Here is a 21607-nt window from a genome sequence, read left to right as displayed (position 1 = left end):
ATCCCACTCTTGTTTCGTGGACGGGCCATCATCTCTTCTCCTCCTGACAGTATTATTTGGAGATTTTTGAAATTTCCTTTTGCTCTGTGCATCAGTTGCCTTTGTGTCCCCAAGTTCCTTTTCTCCCGGTGGTTGTTTTGGTCTCCGTCTTGCACGGTCAGCACCTTTCTAAACCCTGTCTCTCCTTAGGCTATCCACTCATATTTGCAGATCAGGCCCTAAATGCTGGCTGGAAGCTCTGAGGATATGGGTGCAGCTGGCAGGCCCCGTGGCTGTACGATCAGGCCCTGGGTACAAGACCCCTAGGTGTGAGGACCTGTAGGAGTCTTCAGACACCCTCCTAGGTGGGACTGTTCCCCAGAGAGACATCTCCTGTCTGGTGTTCTGGGATCCAAACTATAGCCTCCTGTCTTAAGGATGGTACTTCCTCCTCTCTCCTGTGCCTGTGTCTGGGAGGCCGGGGTCTCTCTGGCCCAACCTCAGCAGAAGGCAGACATCCGGCCTTCTGCCGGGATGGGAGAATAGGCAGGTGATCGGATCTAAGGGCTCCTTAGGCAAACTCTGAACTGGTCCTCCTGTGTTCAGGCACTCTGGCACCCCCTTCTCCAGTTCCCGAGCCCCTCCGAGCTTCTGCCACACGGGGCACCTTGCCTCCTACCTCCTTAGCCTCCTGCAGACTCTGCTTGCTCTGTTACCATTGTACATCAGCCCTCCAGCTTCTACACTTCTGTCGACCTTTCCCTTGCACTGTTGTCTCTTTCCCACTCTGTTGGCCCTCGTGACGTCATATGTGTTCTATTCCTTCATTGCCACTTTGTTAGAACAGAAGTGGAGATAAAGGATGCTGTCCACCATGTTAAGTTCACAGCCATGTCTTGCTGTGGTAAACCCAAGGAAAGGACAGTATAGCTTCCTACTAAGAGATGTGCTAGTCCTGTTACCCAGAATTAAAAGTCAGGTTCACATCCTTGGAGAACGATCAGTCTCGTGGAAAAGACAAATAGGTCTTACTCTACAAAGGCTGTAATGGAGGTGTGTCTGGGCAGCAGTGGGGTTGCCAGAGAAGCGACTGTATCTTCCCTAGGGGGAAAGAGGGTCACGTGAGGGGCAACACTGGGATTATGGGATTGTGGGAAAGGGAAGAGGCCTGAGCTCATAACCATTTGGAGGGCAAGAAGGAGTTTTAGCCTACATTGTTATTTTTATTGACTCTCCTCTCCTGGGTGCTATAACACAGCATTGCTTTCCCACTGTACCACCTGCCCCATCAAGTTGAGCTAAACCATCAAAGGTGACACCAGAGTACCCAACATCCTAGCAGAGTTGCTCGGAGGGCCGCCTGGTGCCCCACACTGTTTCCTCCAGTAAAACAGACTAATGTGAAGGTTAAATGTATGCAAATTTCCCAAGTGAGCTGGCACTCAACAGAAGTTAGCTTCCACTTTTTTTAAACCAGCCCCCACTTTGTTTAAAGTAGGAAAGAAAAAGAATTAACATGCTCTGTGTAGCACATGGAACTCAGATATGCAGGAATAGAAGTTCCTTTGCTTTCTAGAACACTCACCTTGCCCTTAAGTCACCACTTCCATGAAGGGTGAAAACATTTGCCACGTCAAGGTAAATGTCTTCTAATCTTAAATTTATTCTGTTACAGGTCAATTTTTAATCAAGTTAGTCTTTTGCTGCCTACTTTCCCAAGAGTGAATTAAGCATCGTTAGGTAGCTTTATCATCCTGGCATCTGAAAAGGGGCATCTGGCCCTGAATGCCCTCCAGCCTAGAGGGGTGCCCTTGACCTCTATCCTCTCTGCCTCCACTTATGAAGTCTCCTCAGCTTCTCTTGGCTAAGGCACTACCACTGCTGTCTGGGCCCGTGCCTGGGCCCTCCCTGTTACTAACAACGCCATGGTCCTTGGCCTTGGGCTGCACGCCATGTATGCCCTACCCACCCCCCAGAAGTATCCCCGCTGACTTCTCATTCTCAGCCCCTTTCACTTCTCCTCTCAAAGAGCCTGGGGAACTTTTATGGATCTCTGCCATGCCCTGCAGAAGCTGAGGGGGACTTGGAAAGCAGAGGAGGGGATATTTCCTGAAGACTGGCAGTTCCACTGTACAGAGGCCATGCCACTATACTGGCGCAGAGCATGATGGTTTCCCCCTACAAGTCCAAGTGGGAAGCAAAACGCCCGCCAGCCTGCTTTACAGTCTCCCAAACTAACTAGGCTTCTTAACTCTGCCCTCCCCCACCCAACACACAGAAGGCTCTGTCTCTGAGGGGTAAGAGGGTGCAGGGAGCAGACCTCGACTTCGGTCTAAACTCTTGGTCACCACACACCTTTTCTACCAGGTTCTTCCCTATGCCTGCTGCTCATTCCACCACCGACCCCACCCTCAGCCCGGAAGGGACTTTTCCTTTCCATTTTCATATTCTCTTCTTACCACTCTACAGATTTTAGTAAAACTGTGTGCTCTGACTGCCCAGACTCTGGTGTTTTTTTTTTTTTTAGAGTAACTTTTAAAATGTATATAAATCTTTCTCAACAAAGACCGATTCTTACAAAATGAAAGCTTTAACCTTCACGCAAGTGTTCCTCTGAAATGAGTCTTAGGATCCCGTTCCAGAAGTCAAAAGATGAACATCCTCTCCTTACTCTCAGCTGGGTCTGCCATTCCCCGGGAAACAACGGATGCCTCAGCCTCCAGGAAGGAGGGGCCCGGGGCAACCAGGTTTAACAGAGCTGGAAAATTGCATCCAAGAACTCTCAACTTCCAGGGGGTGGTCAGGCTGTCCTCTTTGGATCAATTCTCCCAGCAAAACAAAAATAAACGGTGGGTAGAGCATTTTTCAAACTTCATTGTTAAAGCCAAAAAGCAGGGATGTCTCAGAGCAGCTGAGAGAACACCTGTAGCCAGGGAGGTAAGCAGGCTATTAGAACATCAGAGCCACTCGTGCCCTGTGGGCACTTGTTAATACTGCTCACTTAAGCTTTGAATCAGTGGCCGTATAAGCCGAGAAGGAAAGAATTCAAAGGCTGGAGCCCTCCCAAGCTGAGGAGCCTTATACTAACTTCTTCCACATTAAGCTGGACCCCCAAGGAGCTACACCTTCAAGGCCAAGGTGAACTAGATCTTAACCCACCTTCTTCCCCTAATCCTAGAGGACTTCAGAGAAACCCTGATACTAAGGCAAGCAGAAGAAGAAAAAGGCAAGGATAAAATATCACTAGGAAGAAATTGCCACACATCAATCTTTGATCATATTTGCAGCCCTTTGCCTGAAATAGTCAAAGAAGCTTTAGTCGACAACTTCATTTAAGGTCATCCATGACTTTTAATAACTCTAGCGACCTGGGAAACACAAACATGAAGCCTGTCTGGAAGAGAGCATAATCTATCTTATGCCTGGGAGATACCCCTGACAAATGATTAGTCCAGGGCATTGACCGGCAAGCAGTCAAAAACAGCATCCAAAATTCACACCATCATTTCAAGAGTTGCAGAAAAAACATTTGATAAAATTCATTTATGACCAAAGCTCGTTTTAATTTTTTTTCATGTTTATTTTTGAGAGAGAAAGAGAGTCAGAGTACGAGCAGGGAGGTGCAGAGAGAGAGGGAGACACAGAATCCGAAGCAGGCTCCAGGCTCTGAGCTGTCAGCATGGAGCCGGACACGGGGCTCGAACTCACAAACCACAAGATCATGACCTAAGCTGAAGTTGGACACTTAACCTGCTCGACTAAGCCACCCAGATGCCCCTGACAAAAACTCTTAAACTAGGAATATCTGGGAATGTCTGTTAAAGTAACATACACGTTATTTGTCAGGATAGGCCAGGGTCATTTCAAGAATTTACCACATTAGATAACGTTTCCCTCTCATAAATCCCATGTAGATCCTGAAGAGCTACAGAGCGGTTCCCTGCCCAGCTGTGTCTCAGGGGTCCCAGTAGGCCCCACCCATGGCTTTGCCTCCTTTGTTACGGCTTTCAGATCCACTATGAGAGAGTTGGAGAGTCTACAAGAGTTTTTGTGGCCAAGTCTAGATGGGGCGTACATCACTTCCACCCACACCCCACTGACTATAACTCAGTGAGATCACATAAACCCGGCCTAATTTCAAGAAGAACAGATATATTAGCTTCCTATGTGCCCAGAAAGGGGGAGGGGGTGGCGGGGAAGAGTTTTAATGAACACGTGGCATTATCTCTGCTACAACCTAAAAAGGATATCTATAGAAAACTTGCAACAGACATCATATGTAATACTGAAAGTCAAAAGTTTGCCTCTGATAACGGCAAAAAGGCAAGGGGGCCTGCTAATACCACCTGTATTTGGCATCCATCATGCTAGCAGTCTTCAACGGTGTGAGAAAAACAAATAAAAGGTGGAGGGATTGGAAATACAGCAAATTTGTCCATATTTTCAGATGGTATATTTTGGACATAGAAGATTCAAAAGACTATACAGAAAAATTATTAGAATTAATAAAGTTTAGCAAGGTTACTGGATATGCATCCAAGATGCCTAAATCAATTCTATTTCTATAAATTGGCAACAAATGGAATAAAAAGTATTTTCTAAATGCCATTTATAGTGGCATCCAAAAAATCAAGTGTCTAGGAATAAACCTTATAAAAGATGTTTAAGTGCTCTACAAGAAAAACCGTAAAACTTTATTTAGGTATATTTAAGGGGATCCAAATAAAAGGAAAGATATATAATGCTTGTGGATCAGCAGGCTAAAAAATTGTAAAGACATGAATTCTCCCAAAATTGAATTATAAATTCAGTTCAGTTCCTATCAAAATTTCAGCAGGGTTTTTTGGGGTGGGGCAGGGACAAGAGAAGGTGTTTCATCTGTGGAACTTGACAAGCTCATTCTAAAATTTATATGGAAAATATAGGAGCGCCTGGGTGGCTCAGTCAGTTGAGCGTCTGACTTCGGCTCAGGTCATGATCTCACAGTTCATGAGTTTGATCTCCGCGTCAGGCTCTGTGCTGACAGCTCGGAGCCTGCATCCTGCTTCAGATTCTGTGTCTCCCTCTGTCTCTGCCCCTCCCCTGCTCGCTCGCTCGCTCTCTCTCTCTCTCTCTCTCTCTCTCTCTTAAAAATAAACATTAAAATTTTTTAAATAAAATAAAATTAATATGGAAAATACAGAAAGTCACGAATTGCCAAGACATTCTTGAAGAACGGGTGGGAAGAAGAACCAGGTATCAAGATGTATAATAAAGCTATATTCAGCAAAGCAGTGTGATGTTGTACGGGGACAGGAAATAGAGCAATAGAACAGAGGAGAAGAGAAGCACACCCTTGCACAGGTGGACACTTGGCATTCAATGTGGGTGCTGACACATAGCAGCAGAGTGGACAGGGTCTTCTTGGTAAACATTGCTAGAATAATTGACTACCCAAACGACAAATAACTGAATAGGATTCACATCATGCACCAAGACCCAAATGTGAAAAAACAAAACTGTAAACCTTTTATGAGATAATACAGGAAAATGTCTTCATAACACAAAATTCACTAGCCATAAAGGAGAAAGCTAATAACCCAACTACGTTAAAATTAAGAACTTTTTCTCTTTTTTTTTCTATTTTGAAAGGATTCCATAAAAAAGAATAGTAAGACAAGCCATAAAACAAGAGGGTATTTATGACTCCTATAACCAAGCCCAAAAGGCTAGTATTTGGAATATATAAAGAACTCCACAAATCAATGATAAAATCAGCAGACAACCCAAAATATGGCCAAAAGATTTGAACAGACACTTCACAAAAATTTAAGCTTGAATGTTTAATAATATATATGAATAAATGCTCGGCCTCATTGGTAAGCAGGAAAATGAACATTGAAAGGACAGAGATATGACCACAGCCATCAGATTGGGAAAATCCTGACAATGACCTCATGTGGTATTGCATGGAACTCTTGCACGGTTGGTGGAGGGTCAGTAGCTACAGCCGCTTTGGAAAACCTTCCGACATTATCTAGCAACACCACAGATATGCTTACACCCACCGTATGACTCAGCGGGTCCGCTGTTAGGTGTGTGTCCTAAGAACGTGTGCCCGTGTGCGGAGGGAGCCTTGTGGAAGAATGTCCTGAGGCAGTGTGGTTTGTAATCATCCAAAGCCAGACTCACACCAAGTCCATCAAAGTAAAAGAGATCAATTATTTAGTATATAATCTTGTAATGGAAGGTTATGTGGCAGTAAACCTGGTTGGATTACAGGAATGTTATTTACATAAAGCGTAAAAGGCTTAACCAAAGGATATATTCATGTGATTCCCTTTATAAAAGTTTCAGAAGCTAAATGAAGCTATGTTTTTTTAAGGCTGCATAACTACATGGTAAAGCTATAAAGGAAAGAAAATTAATAGTGTAACAGTAGGAAGAGTGATTAAACTCTGTCACTTGCAGTAGGGAACATGTGGAATGCCAGAAGTGCTGTATCTTCACCTAGGTGATGATGAAAGCAGGATATACTTTATAACTCTCTGTCAAGCCATATGTGTTTCATGTTCTTTTATATGCATGTTATGTTTCATAATACAGTTTTTAAAAATATATCACATACTAAGACAAAATACCATCCCACTGCAGAAGCATTACCTAATGTCTAGCCTTACCACAAGACCCTGCCAAACAGGTGTGGTCCCATTTTACATCCAGGAAAACTGAAGTTCAAATGACTAAGTATTTTATTTTTCCATAGGCTGGTAATTGCCTAGGGTGCAGAACTAAGTGATGGACGCCAGAGCCCCCACCCCAGGCTCTTTGAGTCCTGTCCATACTCTTTCCATGCTGGATCTCTGCAGCCTCCACAGTCTCCCTGTGGCTGCAAACTTAAAGTGTTCCTTTCTCCAGTCCCACAACTCACGTCTTTCCCAAAGTAGACCCACCATTTCCCATCTACTTCCCACCTTCCCCCTACCTGTCAGTGCCCCACTCCATCCTGTCATCTTTGATTCACGAGACTCCCAATGGTGGCTAAACAACTACACATAACTATTGCCCCATACATGATTAGAGGATATTAGCGCCTCTGTTGAGTCCTCCATAGGAGGAAGTCGTGATGTTCCTTCAACATATTCTGACCCTAACTGTCCACACTGCCATCTGGAAGCCTTGTCTGGCCACACCCTCACAGCCTTGCTCTCAGGAGAAATATTACTCTGGCTGTAGATGACTCTAGAGAAGCACATGGCCCCTGAGGCAGCCTTTATCCTTGCCTGAGGGGGCTGCCCCACAGGGGAGAATGCCAGAGTCTGCTCCCACTCAGGGGCAGGGTACTTTTGTACCCGCCTGATTTCAAGCCACTGGGTAGTCAGTGTTGGCACATACAACATCACTGTTCTCCCTTGCCTAGGAATGTACAAGGTGATCGGGGGCATCATCTCTCCTGTCAATGACAACTACAGAAAGAAAGACCTCGTGGCTGCACACCACCGGGTGGCCATGGCCCGGCTGGCCCTGCAGACGTCCGACTGGATCCGGGTGGACCCCTGGGAGAGTGAGCAGGCGCAGTGGATGGAGACGGTGAAGGTACTGAGGTAAGAGTAAGCATGCTTTTGTGTGATGACCAGAGGCCACGGGACCTATCTGCAGAGCCCAGTGGCCGAAAGGCAGGGACCAAGGCTCAAGTGGGGCTTCAGCCAGGCTTTCTCAGCCAAAATCCCAGCAGTGCTTCTTTGTAGAGGGAGAGAGACAAACAGACACACTCAAAGAGGTCCCGAGTGGGAAAATCACAACCCACCACCCTTCCGGACACACTTTCTGGGAACGCCCAATCTTGTTTCAGATGGCTGTATCCTCGGGCTCCAGGGCCGCCACCGAATAGATGTGTGACGAGGCACTTAAGTTCTCTGAGACACATCTCTCGCTTGCAAAATGGGGACCATAAAAACCTAAGAGGATGTTTTAAATGTAAGAACTTCTGACACAGAACCCCGTAAGAATATTCAGTAAGTGGGACCCTTTATCATTGTCACCATTGACTAGGTTAAAAATTACATCTATGCAATAAGCCCTCTCTTCTAATTGTACAAATCCAGGTTCTATAAATCCAGACTTTTATGTAAAATTGAAAAAAAGAAGCTATAAATCTAGAAGGAGTTGCTCAGGATTTTTTTTTTTTTTTCCTTTTGGAACTGCTTTTAGCACTTAGCCTAAGTAATTTGCTATTTAAAGGCCCGGAGAGTCTTGTGTGTTCAGACAGTGGGTCACTGACTTGTGTCTGGGAAGCATTCCTGGGAGTTTGGTAGAGGAACCAGAAGACCCACCCGGCCTGGCTGTCAGAGGGGATGGTGAGGGGGGCCCTGCCTGTCACTAATGACAGCCAGCCTGGCTGGAAGGGATTGCAGACTGTGTGGGCTGTGTCTTTTATCTATTTGCAAACACTAGGATTTGTCAGGGAATAGGAAGCACAAGGGAGAAGGTCAAATAACTGGTGGGTCTTTTCATCCTAAATCTGTTCAGCTTTTCATTTCTTACTCATCTTCAAAGTTACTTGGTTGAAAACTGTTTACCCTTTCCTTTTTTAGCAAAGGTAAACATTTTGTTCATTTAGTTACACATACCGGTTCTGATCGTTTGCCTTTCACTTGGGAAAGAACCAGCTAGAAGCATTCAGCAATTCAGAGCTACTTCAGAACCTGCTGGCAAATTAAAAGAAGAGCAAATGTGAAATAACTGTTAGGATACCTGCTCTTTTTTTAACATTAAAAAAAAAAAAAACAGGGGCGCCTGGGTGGCGCAGTTGGTTAAGCGTCCGACTTCAGCCAGGTCACGATCTCTCGGTCCGGGAGTTCGAGCCCCGCATCAGGCTCTGGGCTAATGGCTCAGAGCCTGGAGCCTGTTTCCGATTCTGTGTCTCCCTCTCTCTCTGCCCCTCCCCCGTTCATGCTCTGTCTCTCTCTGTCCCAAAAATAAATAAACGTTGAAAAAAAAAAATTAAAAAAAAAAAAAAAAAACAAAAAAAACAAAAAAAAAAAAAACAAATTTACACCTGAATCATCCCTTCAGAACAAGCAATCTAGCCAGCCCTCATATATCTAGGATAGCAGAGGAGAATGCAAACAGTACATAATCCAGCACGCCATTTAGCTTTAACATGTCATCGGAAACAAAGACCCTTTCCTCCTGCACCCTGGGAGAGGCAGTGTGGCCTAGGGCCCAGATTTTGGAGCCCAATTTACTAGCTCAGTGACTTGATGTAAGTGAGTTAGCCTCTCTGAACCTCAGTTCCTCACCTAATAAAACGGGGATGATACCACCCACTTCTCTGGGGTACTATGTGAATTAAATGGGATGATGTGGGCAAAATACCTGGTTTATGGTAGGTGCTGAAGAATGCTAGCTAGCTACCTTCCCTGCATCCCTAACACGGGCTCATAATTTATCATCCAAACAGATAAGCCATTCCTGGGTAAATAGGAACGGACCACAGAACTACATAATATTTTCACTGCTTCTGCTGCAAAATGCAGGCGTGTGCTGAGATGTTACTGAACACATTCTTTTTCTTTTTTTTACTCTATCCTTTAGTTCAGTGCTTCTCGGCCCTGGCTGCACACTGAATCATCGAGGGAGCTTTCAAAAGCACTGAAGCCTGAGTCTTATCCCAGAGACTGGGATGTCACTGGTCTGGGGTGGGGCATCAGAATTTTAAGAGCTCCCTGGTGATTCTAGTGTGTGGCCAGGATTGAGGCCACCGCCCTCAGTCACAAAGTACGTGAATCAGGTTTATGATTAGGACCAAGATCCATCCAAACCAGTGGACCCTGGCTGCAGGAATCGCCTGGGAAGCTTTTTAAAATGTTCATTCCCCACCCCCTACCCCACCTCAGAGATTATGACTTGTGCATAGGGTCTTGGCATGGGTATTTTGTAAAAGGTCCCCAAATGATTTATTTTGTGCAGCCAAGATTAAAAATCTGTTGATATAAAGGGACAATAGTTTTATCAGAGAGCTGATTACATTTTTTTTTCAATTTTTGGAGTGAGCTTCATTAGAAGACGTTATTGCTAATGCTTTCCTAAAATTACCAAACACGTTTTTTTTAAGATTGAAAATCTGGTGTTTGTAAACTGAGGTGATTTCAAAAGCATGGTAGAAACCCACCCCACCCTTTGCTCCGTATCTTTCTGATGGAATCAACAGTGAATTTACAACATAGTGACAAACAGTGTCACTATGACAAATGTCACTATGAAGTAAATTCACGGTAGAGTTCGTTGAGGATTCTTTTTCTCCCTATCAGGTTGCTTGTTTTCATTCTAATTTTTTGTTTTTTTAAATTTTTTTTTCAATGTTTTTTTATTTATTTTTGGGACAGAGAGAGACAGAGCATGAACGGGGGAGGGGCAGAGAGAGAGGGAGACACAGAATCGGAAACAGGCTCCAGGCTCTGAGCCATCAGCCCAGAGCCCGACGCGGGGCTCGAACTCACAGACCGCAAGATCGTGACCTGGCTGAAGTCGGACGCTTAACCGACTGCGCCACCCAGGCGCCCCCTAATTTTTTGTTTAATCTAGGCCAGTTTTTATGCTTTTAGGGCATTTGATAACTTAGTTTGCTCACCATCTCCCCATGTCGAAGGTCCTTAGTCACAATGCCATTTGATGTGGTCCATCATCAGTCATCACTACTGTCATCTCATGTACCCCTTTGCAAGCGTGATCTTACGTTGTCCTCATTTTACAGATAAACTGAGGTTCAGAGAGGCTAGGTTAATCAACATCGCAAAACAAATAAGCGAGTAGTGGAGCCTAGTCTGACTTTGAAGCCATGCTTACGGTTATCTTCAAACCAGTGACCTACAGGTCAGGGCACGGTGTGGCGAACTTTGTTCCTGCCACCATGACCCAATGACCTTCTGACCAGACATCCCTGGAAACCTGTGGGGCCGCGGAGGACACAAAGAACCTGCTCCCAGGGTCAGCCCGCAGGCTCAGGGCTGGGCACACCGGGACACCACTCAGGCAGACAACCAGAGGAAGCGATGGCCACCGCCCTACAAAGGCAGAGTGGAGGTCTGTGAGGTAGCGACATTTGACACTGAAAATAATGATTGACGCATCAGAGTTCAGAGACCCAGCTAATATTCAAAGTCGGGTCAACTTGAACTAGGAGCTTCAAGGTAAGTAAAATAAAATGACCATCACCACCTTTACTGATCACTTACTGCGCTCCAGGCTTTTTCAGGTATGTCCTATCTAGTCCCCTCAGCAACTCTGAGGAGTAGGTGGGTGTGGTCCCATTTTACAGATGAGGAAATGGAGGCTTTGAAAGGGTCAGTAACATAGGCAGGGCCCTACAGTTAGAAAGTAGAGGTGCGACTCACACCTACTTCAGTCTGCTCCAAGATTCCAGACTTACTCAGGAGCGAATCCTCAGACATGAAGCTTACCAAAACCAAAGCAGACAATGATGGAAACACAGAGTGCAGCTAGGCCCTAAGAAGACTCGACTGAGTGTCTGAGATATCAGGAAGGACTTTGGGCCAGAATCAAATGTATTTATTCGTCCACTCCTTCCATCCGTTCCTGAATTCAGCTGACTTTAGGTAAGCAGTTACTGAACTAAGAATATTAAGGTGACTTAAATGAGCTCACTATTCACACACTGACAGTAATGATGATAAGAACAGCTAATGTTGATTGGACACTTTCTGTGGATGGGCCAGTGCTTGCTCCTCCCTTAATCCTCAGCATGGCCCACAGGGGTGGGTGTGGTCATCGTCCCCCATTCTACAGATGACAAAACCGGAGGCAGATTGCTTAAGGATCCCACCAAGATTCACAGCCACTAGTTGGAAGCAGAATTCCAACCAAGCAGTCTAATTCTAAAGTTTAACCTTTATACTATGCCTTCCCCCAGCGATGCTCAGCAGTGAGCCACCTGCCCAGCATTTGGCAGGGTAGAGGCACTTTCTCTCTCATGGTCCTGTGGTACTTGGCAGAAAAGAGGTCAGCATTAACTTCCATCATGACTAATACACAGATGAGGTCAGTGAGGCTCTGAGAGTGTCAGTGACTCACTCAAGGTCACACAGGCGAGAAAACCGAAACTCGAACCCACCCGGGCTGCACAGCACCTGTTTTTTCCACCAGGCACTGCTCTCTCCCAAACGCAGCCCTCCTAAATGTATACTACAGTAGGTAGAAGGTGGAAGATTGCATTGATACAAGACGTGGTGACAACCTGTGTTTGATCAGGTATCTCTTGATTTGCACATTGATTTGCTAAAAGAACCAGGCATGCCAAGATGGTGTACGTCTAATCAGATCTGAAATGCTAACATGTAATGAGAGTTGCTCTGTCCTGCTCACTGTTCAGAGCACTTTGCACTCCTTTCATCTTTGTGACCACCCAGGAGAGGCACACACGATTATCACAGGTTATCCCTCATTACACAGGTGCTGAACCATCCACACAGAGACCTAGAGACACATGCCCAGGGTCGCCCAGCTGGCCTCTGGGGGAGCTGAGCTGGGGCCCAGGCAGTCTGGCTCTAAGCCAGACTCTTAGTCCTCACCCCCGTGGAGTTCTGAAATACTAATGAAATTTTTTATTTTGAACTCAGGTCTGTCTGCTTCTAAGAGCCCATATCCTTCATCCCTTCTCAGCTTTTTTTTTTTTTTTTCTAAGTGAGGTATTGAAGACAATGTTAAAAAGGTAGAAATATGCTCATCCCCACACCCTGCCCCTTTCACCAGGGCTCACAAGAAGGCAATCCATGGTCAAGAGGTCCCAATCACACATGCTTTGTGTCCCAGCACCTGGCACAGGCCTGGCACATGGTAGGCCCTCCACCAACACCTGGGGAACGAGCTACCTGCCTAAAATGGACAAAAGCAGGTTGAGACTTAAAAACTGAGACCCCTGGGTGGCTTTGCGGGATGGATACATCCTGAGCCCGTGTGTTTGCAACGCAGGCATCATCACAGTGAACTGCTCAGATCTCTGCCCCAGACGGAAGGCCCGGACCATGGCAGGGCTCACTCCTTGGCCCCGACAGGTGGGTGCACCTTGTCCGTCGGAGGGAGAGACGTCAGGGATCCGTGCGAGAGCCAATTCCTAGGCACAGCTAAGGATTTTGAGGCTTCCCTGGTTGGGGGTGACACTTCCCCAGATTGAAGGGTCAAATTAAACAATCGGCCACCACCCCTTGTAAATCGTTACACTAATTTAAGATTTTCTGCCTCAAAGGAGTTTACTTACCCTCGTGACTCGTGCTCATGATACGGATTACAGTCAGGGCTACACAGGGATAAACTAGTGAGTGATTCTGGGTTCTTTTAAAAGCCTTAGCCTGAGTACAGACTGTGCTATTATAACCCTTACGCTTGTAGCCACGTTCCTCACTGGCTTCCTCAAAAGAGAAAACCTGTTTCTAAGGGGATTTTTTTTTTTTGGAGCCCACTTTCATCGTACTTTTCGCGTGTTGCCGGACAGCCGCGGTCACACCTGCTGCGCAACACGTGCGTGTACATGTGTACCCACAACAGAGGTACACCGCTGCCCACACCTACAGCAGAGATAGTGCCAACCGTGCTTGTCAGGACGGTAAATATGCAGCTGTCGCCAGTTCCAGAGGAAGATTCGCAACCAACGTAACCAAAACAAACAGGGTGGTCCTGTGTCATGTGGGCTCACGCATCAGCGTGGTGAGAAAGGAATGAGGTCAGTCTCTCCTTACATACCCTCACCCTGTCCCTCTGGTGGGATATGCTGAGAGCCAGAGAAGGCTAGGCAGGCCCCCAAGCTCTGCCTGTGTGTTGCCGGCCCCCTCCGGTGACAGCCTGCCAGGGCCCACCCCACTTGCTGGTGGCCTCAGGGGCCAGGGGCCAGGAGACCACATGTCTCCCCAGACTGCCAGCTGCACCAACGGGCACTCCTCAGGCACCAGCTCACCTGAATGGCCTACCTGCACTTAGAATATTCGAGAACGGTCCTGCAAGGGCCCTCCCCCCGCACCAGCCAGGAGCCTCATAGCCACGCTTGGTGGCCAATGGTGTGGAAACACCACCTGCCACAACCTCAGCACATTCCAGCTTCCTCTAATGGGTCCCTGTGGCTTCCAGCCACACTGACTGACCAGGACACCAGGAAGGCAGTAATATCTAACATCTAGAGTAGTTTGAAAATAAAGCCAAAAGACAGGCAAGAAAAGACCACGTCACTGAGCAGGAATAGAACTGTACCATCAGACAGCCCGCAGGTCTCCCACGTGCCTCCTCCCGGCATCAAGTGCTGTCAAAAGTCCATGTGTATTGTCCTTTCAGTTTGTAACCCTGGGTTTCTACTGTGTTGTCAACTCCTGGTGTTTGATGGAACCTTGTCAGCTGTGATTCCAAAGGACCTTCCCTCTCTAATGGCAGTCCTGGTACCCTGGGTCAAGTTTATTCACCCCTCACGCGAATAAACGGGAGCACCCAGTGATGGAAGGGCAGGATGTGACACTGGTCACACTGGGCTGAAACCCCAGCAGGCCCATCTGGGGGGTTTCCTAACAAGGGTCTCCCAGCTGTGGGAGGTGGGATGCTAGTTCCAGATCAGAAGGGCTTGGGAGCGTCATAGTCCAACCAACCTAAAATGGTTTCTTTGCTGCAGGATTTTTCAGTCTTTACCATGACCCTGTGCATTGTGACTCTACCAGAAAGGGAACTAGCTTGCCGCCATCATCACTAATCATGGGACCCTTTCTAACACATACTGATAATTTCTCAGAACTAGTGCCCCCCGCCCCCGAACACAGATTAGGAAACACTCTTTTAAAAGGACTCAAAAATGCCAGGGGGCCCTAAAAATATCATGCAGCAGGCCCCAAACACTGGTCAAAAGACCACTCACAGCAGAATCACCTGTGAGGCTTATCATGCTTCCCAGGCCACACCCCAGACCTCCTGAGTGGAAATGGGGCCCGGGAATCTGGATGTCTAACAGGCACTCTGGAATTTGCTTTGCAGCCTATTTGGGGACCACTACAGTAGGAATCTAAGGAGGAGTTACAGCATCTTTGCAATATTCATTGTATTCTTCTGGTCTGTCTGCCTCGCTTCCCCCTGTCCCCCAGTCATGAGCACAGGCGTATTCATTCTCAGCCTTCTTTCTGAATCATCTCTGGCTCAGCAGCCACTCTCACCAGGGTTCAAGAACACTGTCTGAGCACCTCCCCAGACCAGGCTCCAGACTCAGGAGGAGAACAAAGATAGCCCTCCACCCCAACCTTTGACCTAAGCTAGAGACAGGCTGTGAATGGTAGTCCAGATGTGGATTAGGAAGGCTGCCTGGAGGAGGAGACACTTGCACCAAGACTCATGGGATCAGCAGGTTATCTGGGGTTGGGGCATTTCCAGCAGAGAGGCAGCGGAGCAGGGCACAAAGGAAGGAAACAGCATGGGTGCTGGGCAGCCCTTGCTCTTAGAGAATGCCTGAGAGTCCAGTGACAGGCAGGGAGCCTCCAGTGATGTGGGAGAGATGCCACACTGAGGCTTCCAGCCTCTCACCCTTCATCTCCCTGCACAGGCTTCCGGAATCCCTGTCTCAGCTCTTTGCCTGGACTGCCCCTCCTCCCCGTCCCCTTCTTGGCTCCCCCTTCTAAAAACCTATCTGTCCTGTTAGGCCCAGGTTGGACCCGTCTTCCCTGTGAAACAAGTCCCAGCGGCTTTCACAGAGATGAGCTCACTCTCTCCCTCCCTCCACCAAAGCTCACCCACATTCTTTTCAGATTTATTTTTCTAGGGGCTACTCTGCTTGGCCCTGGAATAATGGGAGTTTGTTCTTTATCCCCTTTCTTGCTCTTCAAACCCTAACTCCCGTTCATCTTGCTCTCTTCTAAAGTAACTGTTAAAAAGAAAGTTTATGTTGAATGAGAAGTGGGCTTTGTAATTTACCAAAATGTATCAGGGGCTTTAAAAACGTTCATGTCCTTTACTTGATATAATCCCCTTCTAGGAATCAGACTGTGGAAATAATTAAAAATTGGGACAAAGATTTATGTAGAAGGATGTTTATCACAGCCATTTTTATAATGGCAGAAAATAAAAGCAACCTCCCCGTTTAAATATAAGGGAACATTTAAGTAAATTATTCTGTATCCATAGGATGAATAATTGACACAAAATGTTTCTGGAGAAAGGCTTATGAGGTAAGCAGAAAAAAATCAGGATACAATACTGTATATATAATCTCAAGTATATAAAAACATGTAAATATACTTACACATCTATTTGCATGTCTAAATCAATAGAAAAACTGAAAAACTACACTCAAATATTGACGGCTTTGGAGAAAGCAGAATTGTTTTCTACCTTGAATATGTGTTTTTCATACATTTTATAATTGACACAGATTTCACGTTTGTGATCAGCGGTGGGGGCGGGGCGGGGAACTAGAGCAGTTACAAAAAGGAAGGAGGTGGAGTTCTTCCTCAGCATACATTGGGCTTCTGATGAGGTGGCTTGTAGATTACTAGTGGCAGAGCTCTAAAGGACCGTTCTGTGTGCTGTGTATTTTATTGTGTGTTCTCCTCTGGGACTGCAGACTGTGGGCTGAGCTCAGCATTCTCTGGCTGCCAGAGCCCTGCTCGTGTGATTTGCAGCCCTCCGTGGACTGACCCTGCCATGCCGAGTTCTGGACGGCTTGGCTGTGACACTTTGGGACAGATGATGCCTCGGTCCTCTAACAGCCCAACAGTGTCAGTCTCTTGTGAAGGTGGTCCCTGCGCTCGGCTGATGGGGCTGAGCACAGCTCAGCAACCTTCAGAGAGGATACATGTGTATCATCTGACTCCATTCTGCACTGATTGTTCCACGGTGGCCTTGTCTGGTTAATTGGGGTGCTGCCCTTTAATACCTGGCTTCAGCTCTGGTGTCCTGTGTCCCCAGAAGTCCCACACTCCTGAGTGTGGCTGCACTCACTCCACCCCTCAATTTCCAGAACCTCCGCAGGAGGTCAGCCCCATTTTACAGCTGAGGAAACAGGCCCATCTGCTGTAATTCTCCCAGGGTTCCGGCAGATCTGAAACCGGAAACCAGGGCTGACTGACCTCAGGGCTGCTGTTCTTGACGTTAAGAATTAAGGCAGCTGGACATTCAAAGAAAATGGTCCTGGTGGCACTTCCCTCACTTTTCATGTAAACCTCTGCTTCATCTGCTTCTCGAAACCAGTGGCTATTCCAAAGAGCACAATGCCCCAAAATGCCCACGGACATCCGATTTAGGTCACTGATTCGTGCTTGAGACGAATCAAACCGGCAGCCTTTTTTCAACACCTCAGACTTACGAACCTTGGACTTGGACAGCCAGTCATTAGATCTGAAGAGCTCATAGCAGTGATGTAAGTGGATTTGAAAGAGATGTGATGGTCTCTTTGAGGACTGCCCAGAGTTGGAGTCCAAGGCACGTGTTGCCAGAAGAAGCGATCACCCCACAGACATGCCTTTGATTTGGGGGAAAGGGAGGTGTGGGCATGTGTCCCCTGTCGGCAGGAGCACACAGTGAATTGTACTCCTGTCATTGTTCATAAATCAGACGGTATCTAATATCTAAGCCAGTAGGTAGAAATTACCGCCACAAAAATCCACTGTTGGGGGGGGGGGGCATCAGGGTGGCTCAGTCGGTTGAGCATCTAGTTTGGCTCAGGTCATGATCTCGCCCCGCGTCGGGCTCCGTGCTGACAGCTCATAGCCTGGAGTCTGCTTCAGATTCTGTGTCTCCCTCTCTCTCTGCCCTACCCCTGCTTGTGCTGTGTCTCTCTCTTTCAAAAATGAATAAACATTAAAAAAAAAATCCACTGCGGAGAGAGGGGGTGTCTTCTTGTTCTTTGGCCTGTGGAATGGGGGGAAAGTGTGCTCCAGGCCTCAGGAGACCCTACAACTAAATGCCCATCATTCCACCTCCCCCGGAGGAAGAGCACATACAAAAATCACCCAGGTGTTTAAAAGGTCAGGGCTACTCTCTTATTATATTACAACGGCTGAATAAATAAACTGGAGTAGAACCTCCCAGATGCAGAATAGTCTAAGTCCACATACGTTGTGAGCAATGGGGCCAGCTCAGATTAGTCAAAAGTGTGGGTTATTGAGTAATTTCTAAACAGTTTTATTGACTTTAAAAATACTCCCTAAGTGTTGAATGGATGTGTCAATCAATGGATTAGCGGATAAGCAGGTGGCTGGATGGATGAATGGCAGTTAACAGCCATCACACGTACTCGGTTACAGCACTTTATATTTATAAACTCATTCAATTCTAAAATAACCCGAGGAGAAAAGTACTGTTAATATCTCCATTTTAAAGTTGAGGTCACACAGCTGTTGAATGGCAGAGCCTAGACTTGAATCTAAGGTGCCTGGTTTTAGAGTCCTAGTTCTTAACCATGGAGAATTTATCAATGTATGCATCAATAAATGTTTGAATATCATTTCATTATACCAATATTATGGTGCTACAGTGTTTGAAAACTGCTTCTGTAATTATATCTACTACTTCCAAAGGAGTGAATAAGTTCAGTGCCCACTATTTCATGGATGGGAAAAGTGAGGCCCAGAAAAGGATCCATCCAGCCCAACTAAAGCTAGAAATCAGACCTCTCCGTGACACTTCCAGTTTCTCACTTTCCGTTCCACAGCTGGTCTAGTGCTCCTTTGTAAACTCCTCTCTCTGATCCTACATCCAGATTCCTTCCAAAGTTCCACAGTAGAGGAGCCTCAACCAACCATTTATATCAGGTGTTTCCCCAGCAGGTGGGATCCCTGAACCCCTCCCAACTGACGTTTCATGGTGACCGAGAGATGCCAACACTCTAGAACACAGCTTTTGCCATTTACTGAAGCTAGAATCAGCTTCCGAAAGGACCAGAGAACCTACTGGTTGCTTCAAGCGTGGACTTGATTTTTCTCCCTTTCCAAATTAGCCCTTTGGAAAGGGACACGAATTTCAACAGTGCCTGGAAAAATCAAGGAAGGGCTTCTTGGTTCTGATGCATGTACAATTTTCGCCAGCAGGAGGCAGCAGAGCCCAGCAGTTATAAATGCCCCACCTGGAGGCCTGCTGTGGGGTTTGAATCCTGACTCTGCCGCCTAAATGAGTGACCTCAGGCAAGTCGGTCGCCTCTCTATGCCTGTTTCCCTCCCGCAGAATGGGCACAATAATAATGCCTACTCATGAAATTGTTCAGAGAATCAAATGAGGTTAAGTACATCAAGGGCTTAGTGATAGTGCTCATATGAGCACCAATGTTAGGTTTTCTTTTATCATTAAAACCATCGTTGTTAGAACAAATGCCAGAGGATGATCCACATTGATTAGTTGTTATAGAGCTTTGTTGTATTGAAAACAGATGAAAAGGTCACTAGCTTTTGGTTATCCAAATAACCTTTATAATTAACCTTTATGATGAGATTTTACTTACAAAGGTATCAGGCGTTAGGGCTGAAATAGATTTTGAGAAAGGCAGTGACTTGCCTGAAGCCCACAGCTTGTTAGGACTAGAGATTTTACAATCTTACCTTCTATCAGAAGATGGGGTTCACAGCCGCCTTTGGACTACTGCCATGGGGTCCAGCAACCGCCGACAGACTTTTGGTAGAATACTGGGGGAAAAAAAAGTTGTTCTGATTTCTTGGCACTTTGCCACTATTAAACAAAAGATTGTATTATTACAATTGTACGTCCCCGAAGTAGCTTCAGATTCCCTTACACACTTTCTCAGGCGTGAACACAGTGTAGACGTTGACTTCCCAATACACTCCGAGAAAAAGCATTTTGTGAACTTTTCAAACGGGGTATGTTATCTTTACTGGCCGTGACCTTTCTGTAACCTTGTCAGGCTCTGCCCTTGTTTTTCCAGCTGTGCCTGAGCTGAAACTCCTCTGCGGGGCAGATATCCTGAAGACCTTCCAGACCCCCAACCTCTGGAAAGAGGCACACATCCAGGAAATAGTGGAGAAGTTTGGCATGGTGTGTGTGAGCCGGACAGGTCACAACCCAAAGGAATACATCTCAGGTTCAGCCATCCTGCAGAGGTACCAGCACAACATTCACCTGGTCAGGGAGCCCGTGCAGAACGAGCTCAGCTCCACGTACATCAGGCGGGCCTTGAGCCAAGGGCAGAGCGTCAAGTACCTGCTCCCAGACGCTGTCATCACCTACATCAAGGAGCACAACCTCTACACCGGGGACAGTTCCTAGAAAGACAGCACCCAGAGGAATGAAGGACAAGCTGGGGAGGGCCAACCACGCCTCCACGAAGCTCCTCCCGAGGAGAGGGCAGTCAAGGTCCTCGGCTGTTTTCGTTGTGGTGGTTGTTTTGCTTTTCCATTTTCCTTTGTTTTATGTAGACAACGATTTTCTTTCCGAGGAGTCTTCTGTCCCAGGAAGAGGAACAGGCGTCTACACAAGAACGGACGTTTGTCAAAGAAGTTAAAAGGGTGCGGCAGGTCAGGAAAACTAGACAAAAGCTCTCAAAACCTCTCACTGCGGAGGCCTTCTTATTTGGTTAAGTGGTGACTCTGCCGTGCACACGGATGAAGGCAGTTCTGCACGAGGCACAGGCCCCTGAGGGTCGGATCAGAATTGCCCACACGCGTTTTTTAACTAGGACCAGGTGCAGCATGCTGGTCTTGATTGGAGAGACTTGACAGGATGCTAATTACCAAACAGTGGGCTTTGTCGAAGCCTTGTTGCAACAAAACAATACTAATTGAGGAGTCAAACATTTGGAAGCAGCACTTTGCTGATTCACTTTGAATCTTCCCTTAAGAGCCACCGGCTGCCTGCCTAGGCTGTAGATAAAATTTAAACTAAAATCTTTCTAAGTAGTAACCCTCAAACAATATTTTTGATACAGTGGATATTTTTAACACGACTTTTTAAATCAATGCCAGGGCTCCTGATTTCCGAGTTTCTAAAAAGGAATGGAGGTGGGGCACCTGGGTGGCTCAGTAGGTTAAGCATCCGTCTTCAACTCAGGTCACGATCTTGTGCTCTGTGAGTTCGAGCCCCGCGTCGGGCTCTTGGCTGATGGCTCAGAGCCTGGAGCCTGCTTCAGATTCTGTGTCTCCCTCTCTCTGACCCTCCCCCGTTCATGCTCTGTCTCTCTCTGTCTCAAAAATAAATAAACGTTAAAAAAAATTTTTTTAAAGGAATGGAGGTAAAACAGATGCCTTGACTATTTTAAAGGATCTTTTTGAATGTTTTATGACTACCTGCCTGTTTGAATATTGGCAAAGGGATAAATAATAAATTGACATCAAAAAATACTAATGAAAATTTTCTCTTTTTTCTTCCTTTGTTATATTATTAATGCCTGATGTACCAGCTGTTGCTTTCTTTTTAGCTACTCCATGAAATTTGCTGCCGTTCCAGTGGAACTGATATGAATTCATAAAAGTTTATATTCCCAGGTACCAGCAATGGAGAAGCAATTGCTTTTCAACACCTTGCAAAGGGGCTGTAATCTGAAGCTCCGGGTCGATGGCTCTGTTCAGGTGGGCTCTGAAGGATGAGAAAAGGAACCTCACATGTGTTCAGGATTTTCATCCCACTCCTGATTAAGAAGAGGTTTTAACTGGTCTAATTCTGTTTGAGT

At 46.4% G+C, this 21607-nt stretch overlaps 1 protein-coding gene across 4 annotated transcripts in view; it reads left to right on the top strand.

The window, feature by feature from the left end:
• The window catches only part of NMNAT3 (nicotinamide nucleotide adenylyltransferase 3), a 114264-nt gene extending 92986 nt beyond the window's left edge, over positions 1-21278 (top strand). The window contains exons 3-5 of one of the 4 annotated variants that reach the window (XM_047874683.1): positions 7379-7562; positions 12949-13031; positions 19868-21278. In XM_047874683.1, the coding sequence (XP_047730639.1) occupies positions 7379-7562; positions 12949-13031; positions 19868-20208 (608 nt within the window). In that variant the 3' untranslated portion in view covers positions 20209-21278. Of the gene's footprint in view, positions 1-7378; positions 7563-7810; positions 8742-12948; positions 13032-16119; positions 17593-19867 lie in introns of those variants that run through there. The other 3 variants (XM_047874685.1, XM_047874686.1, XM_047874684.1) reach the window with 3 other exon arrangements.
• Positions 21279-21607: the final 329 nt, after the last annotated feature.

The sequence above is a fragment of the Prionailurus viverrinus genome, chromosome C2 (assembly GCF_022837055.1).
Source record: "Prionailurus viverrinus isolate Anna chromosome C2, UM_Priviv_1.0, whole genome shotgun sequence".
Classification (NCBI taxonomy): domain Eukaryota; kingdom Metazoa; phylum Chordata; class Mammalia; order Carnivora; family Felidae; genus Prionailurus; species Prionailurus viverrinus.
The sequence above is the reverse complement of the archived record's forward strand: the minus strand, read 5'-3'. Positions and strand labels throughout refer to the sequence as shown.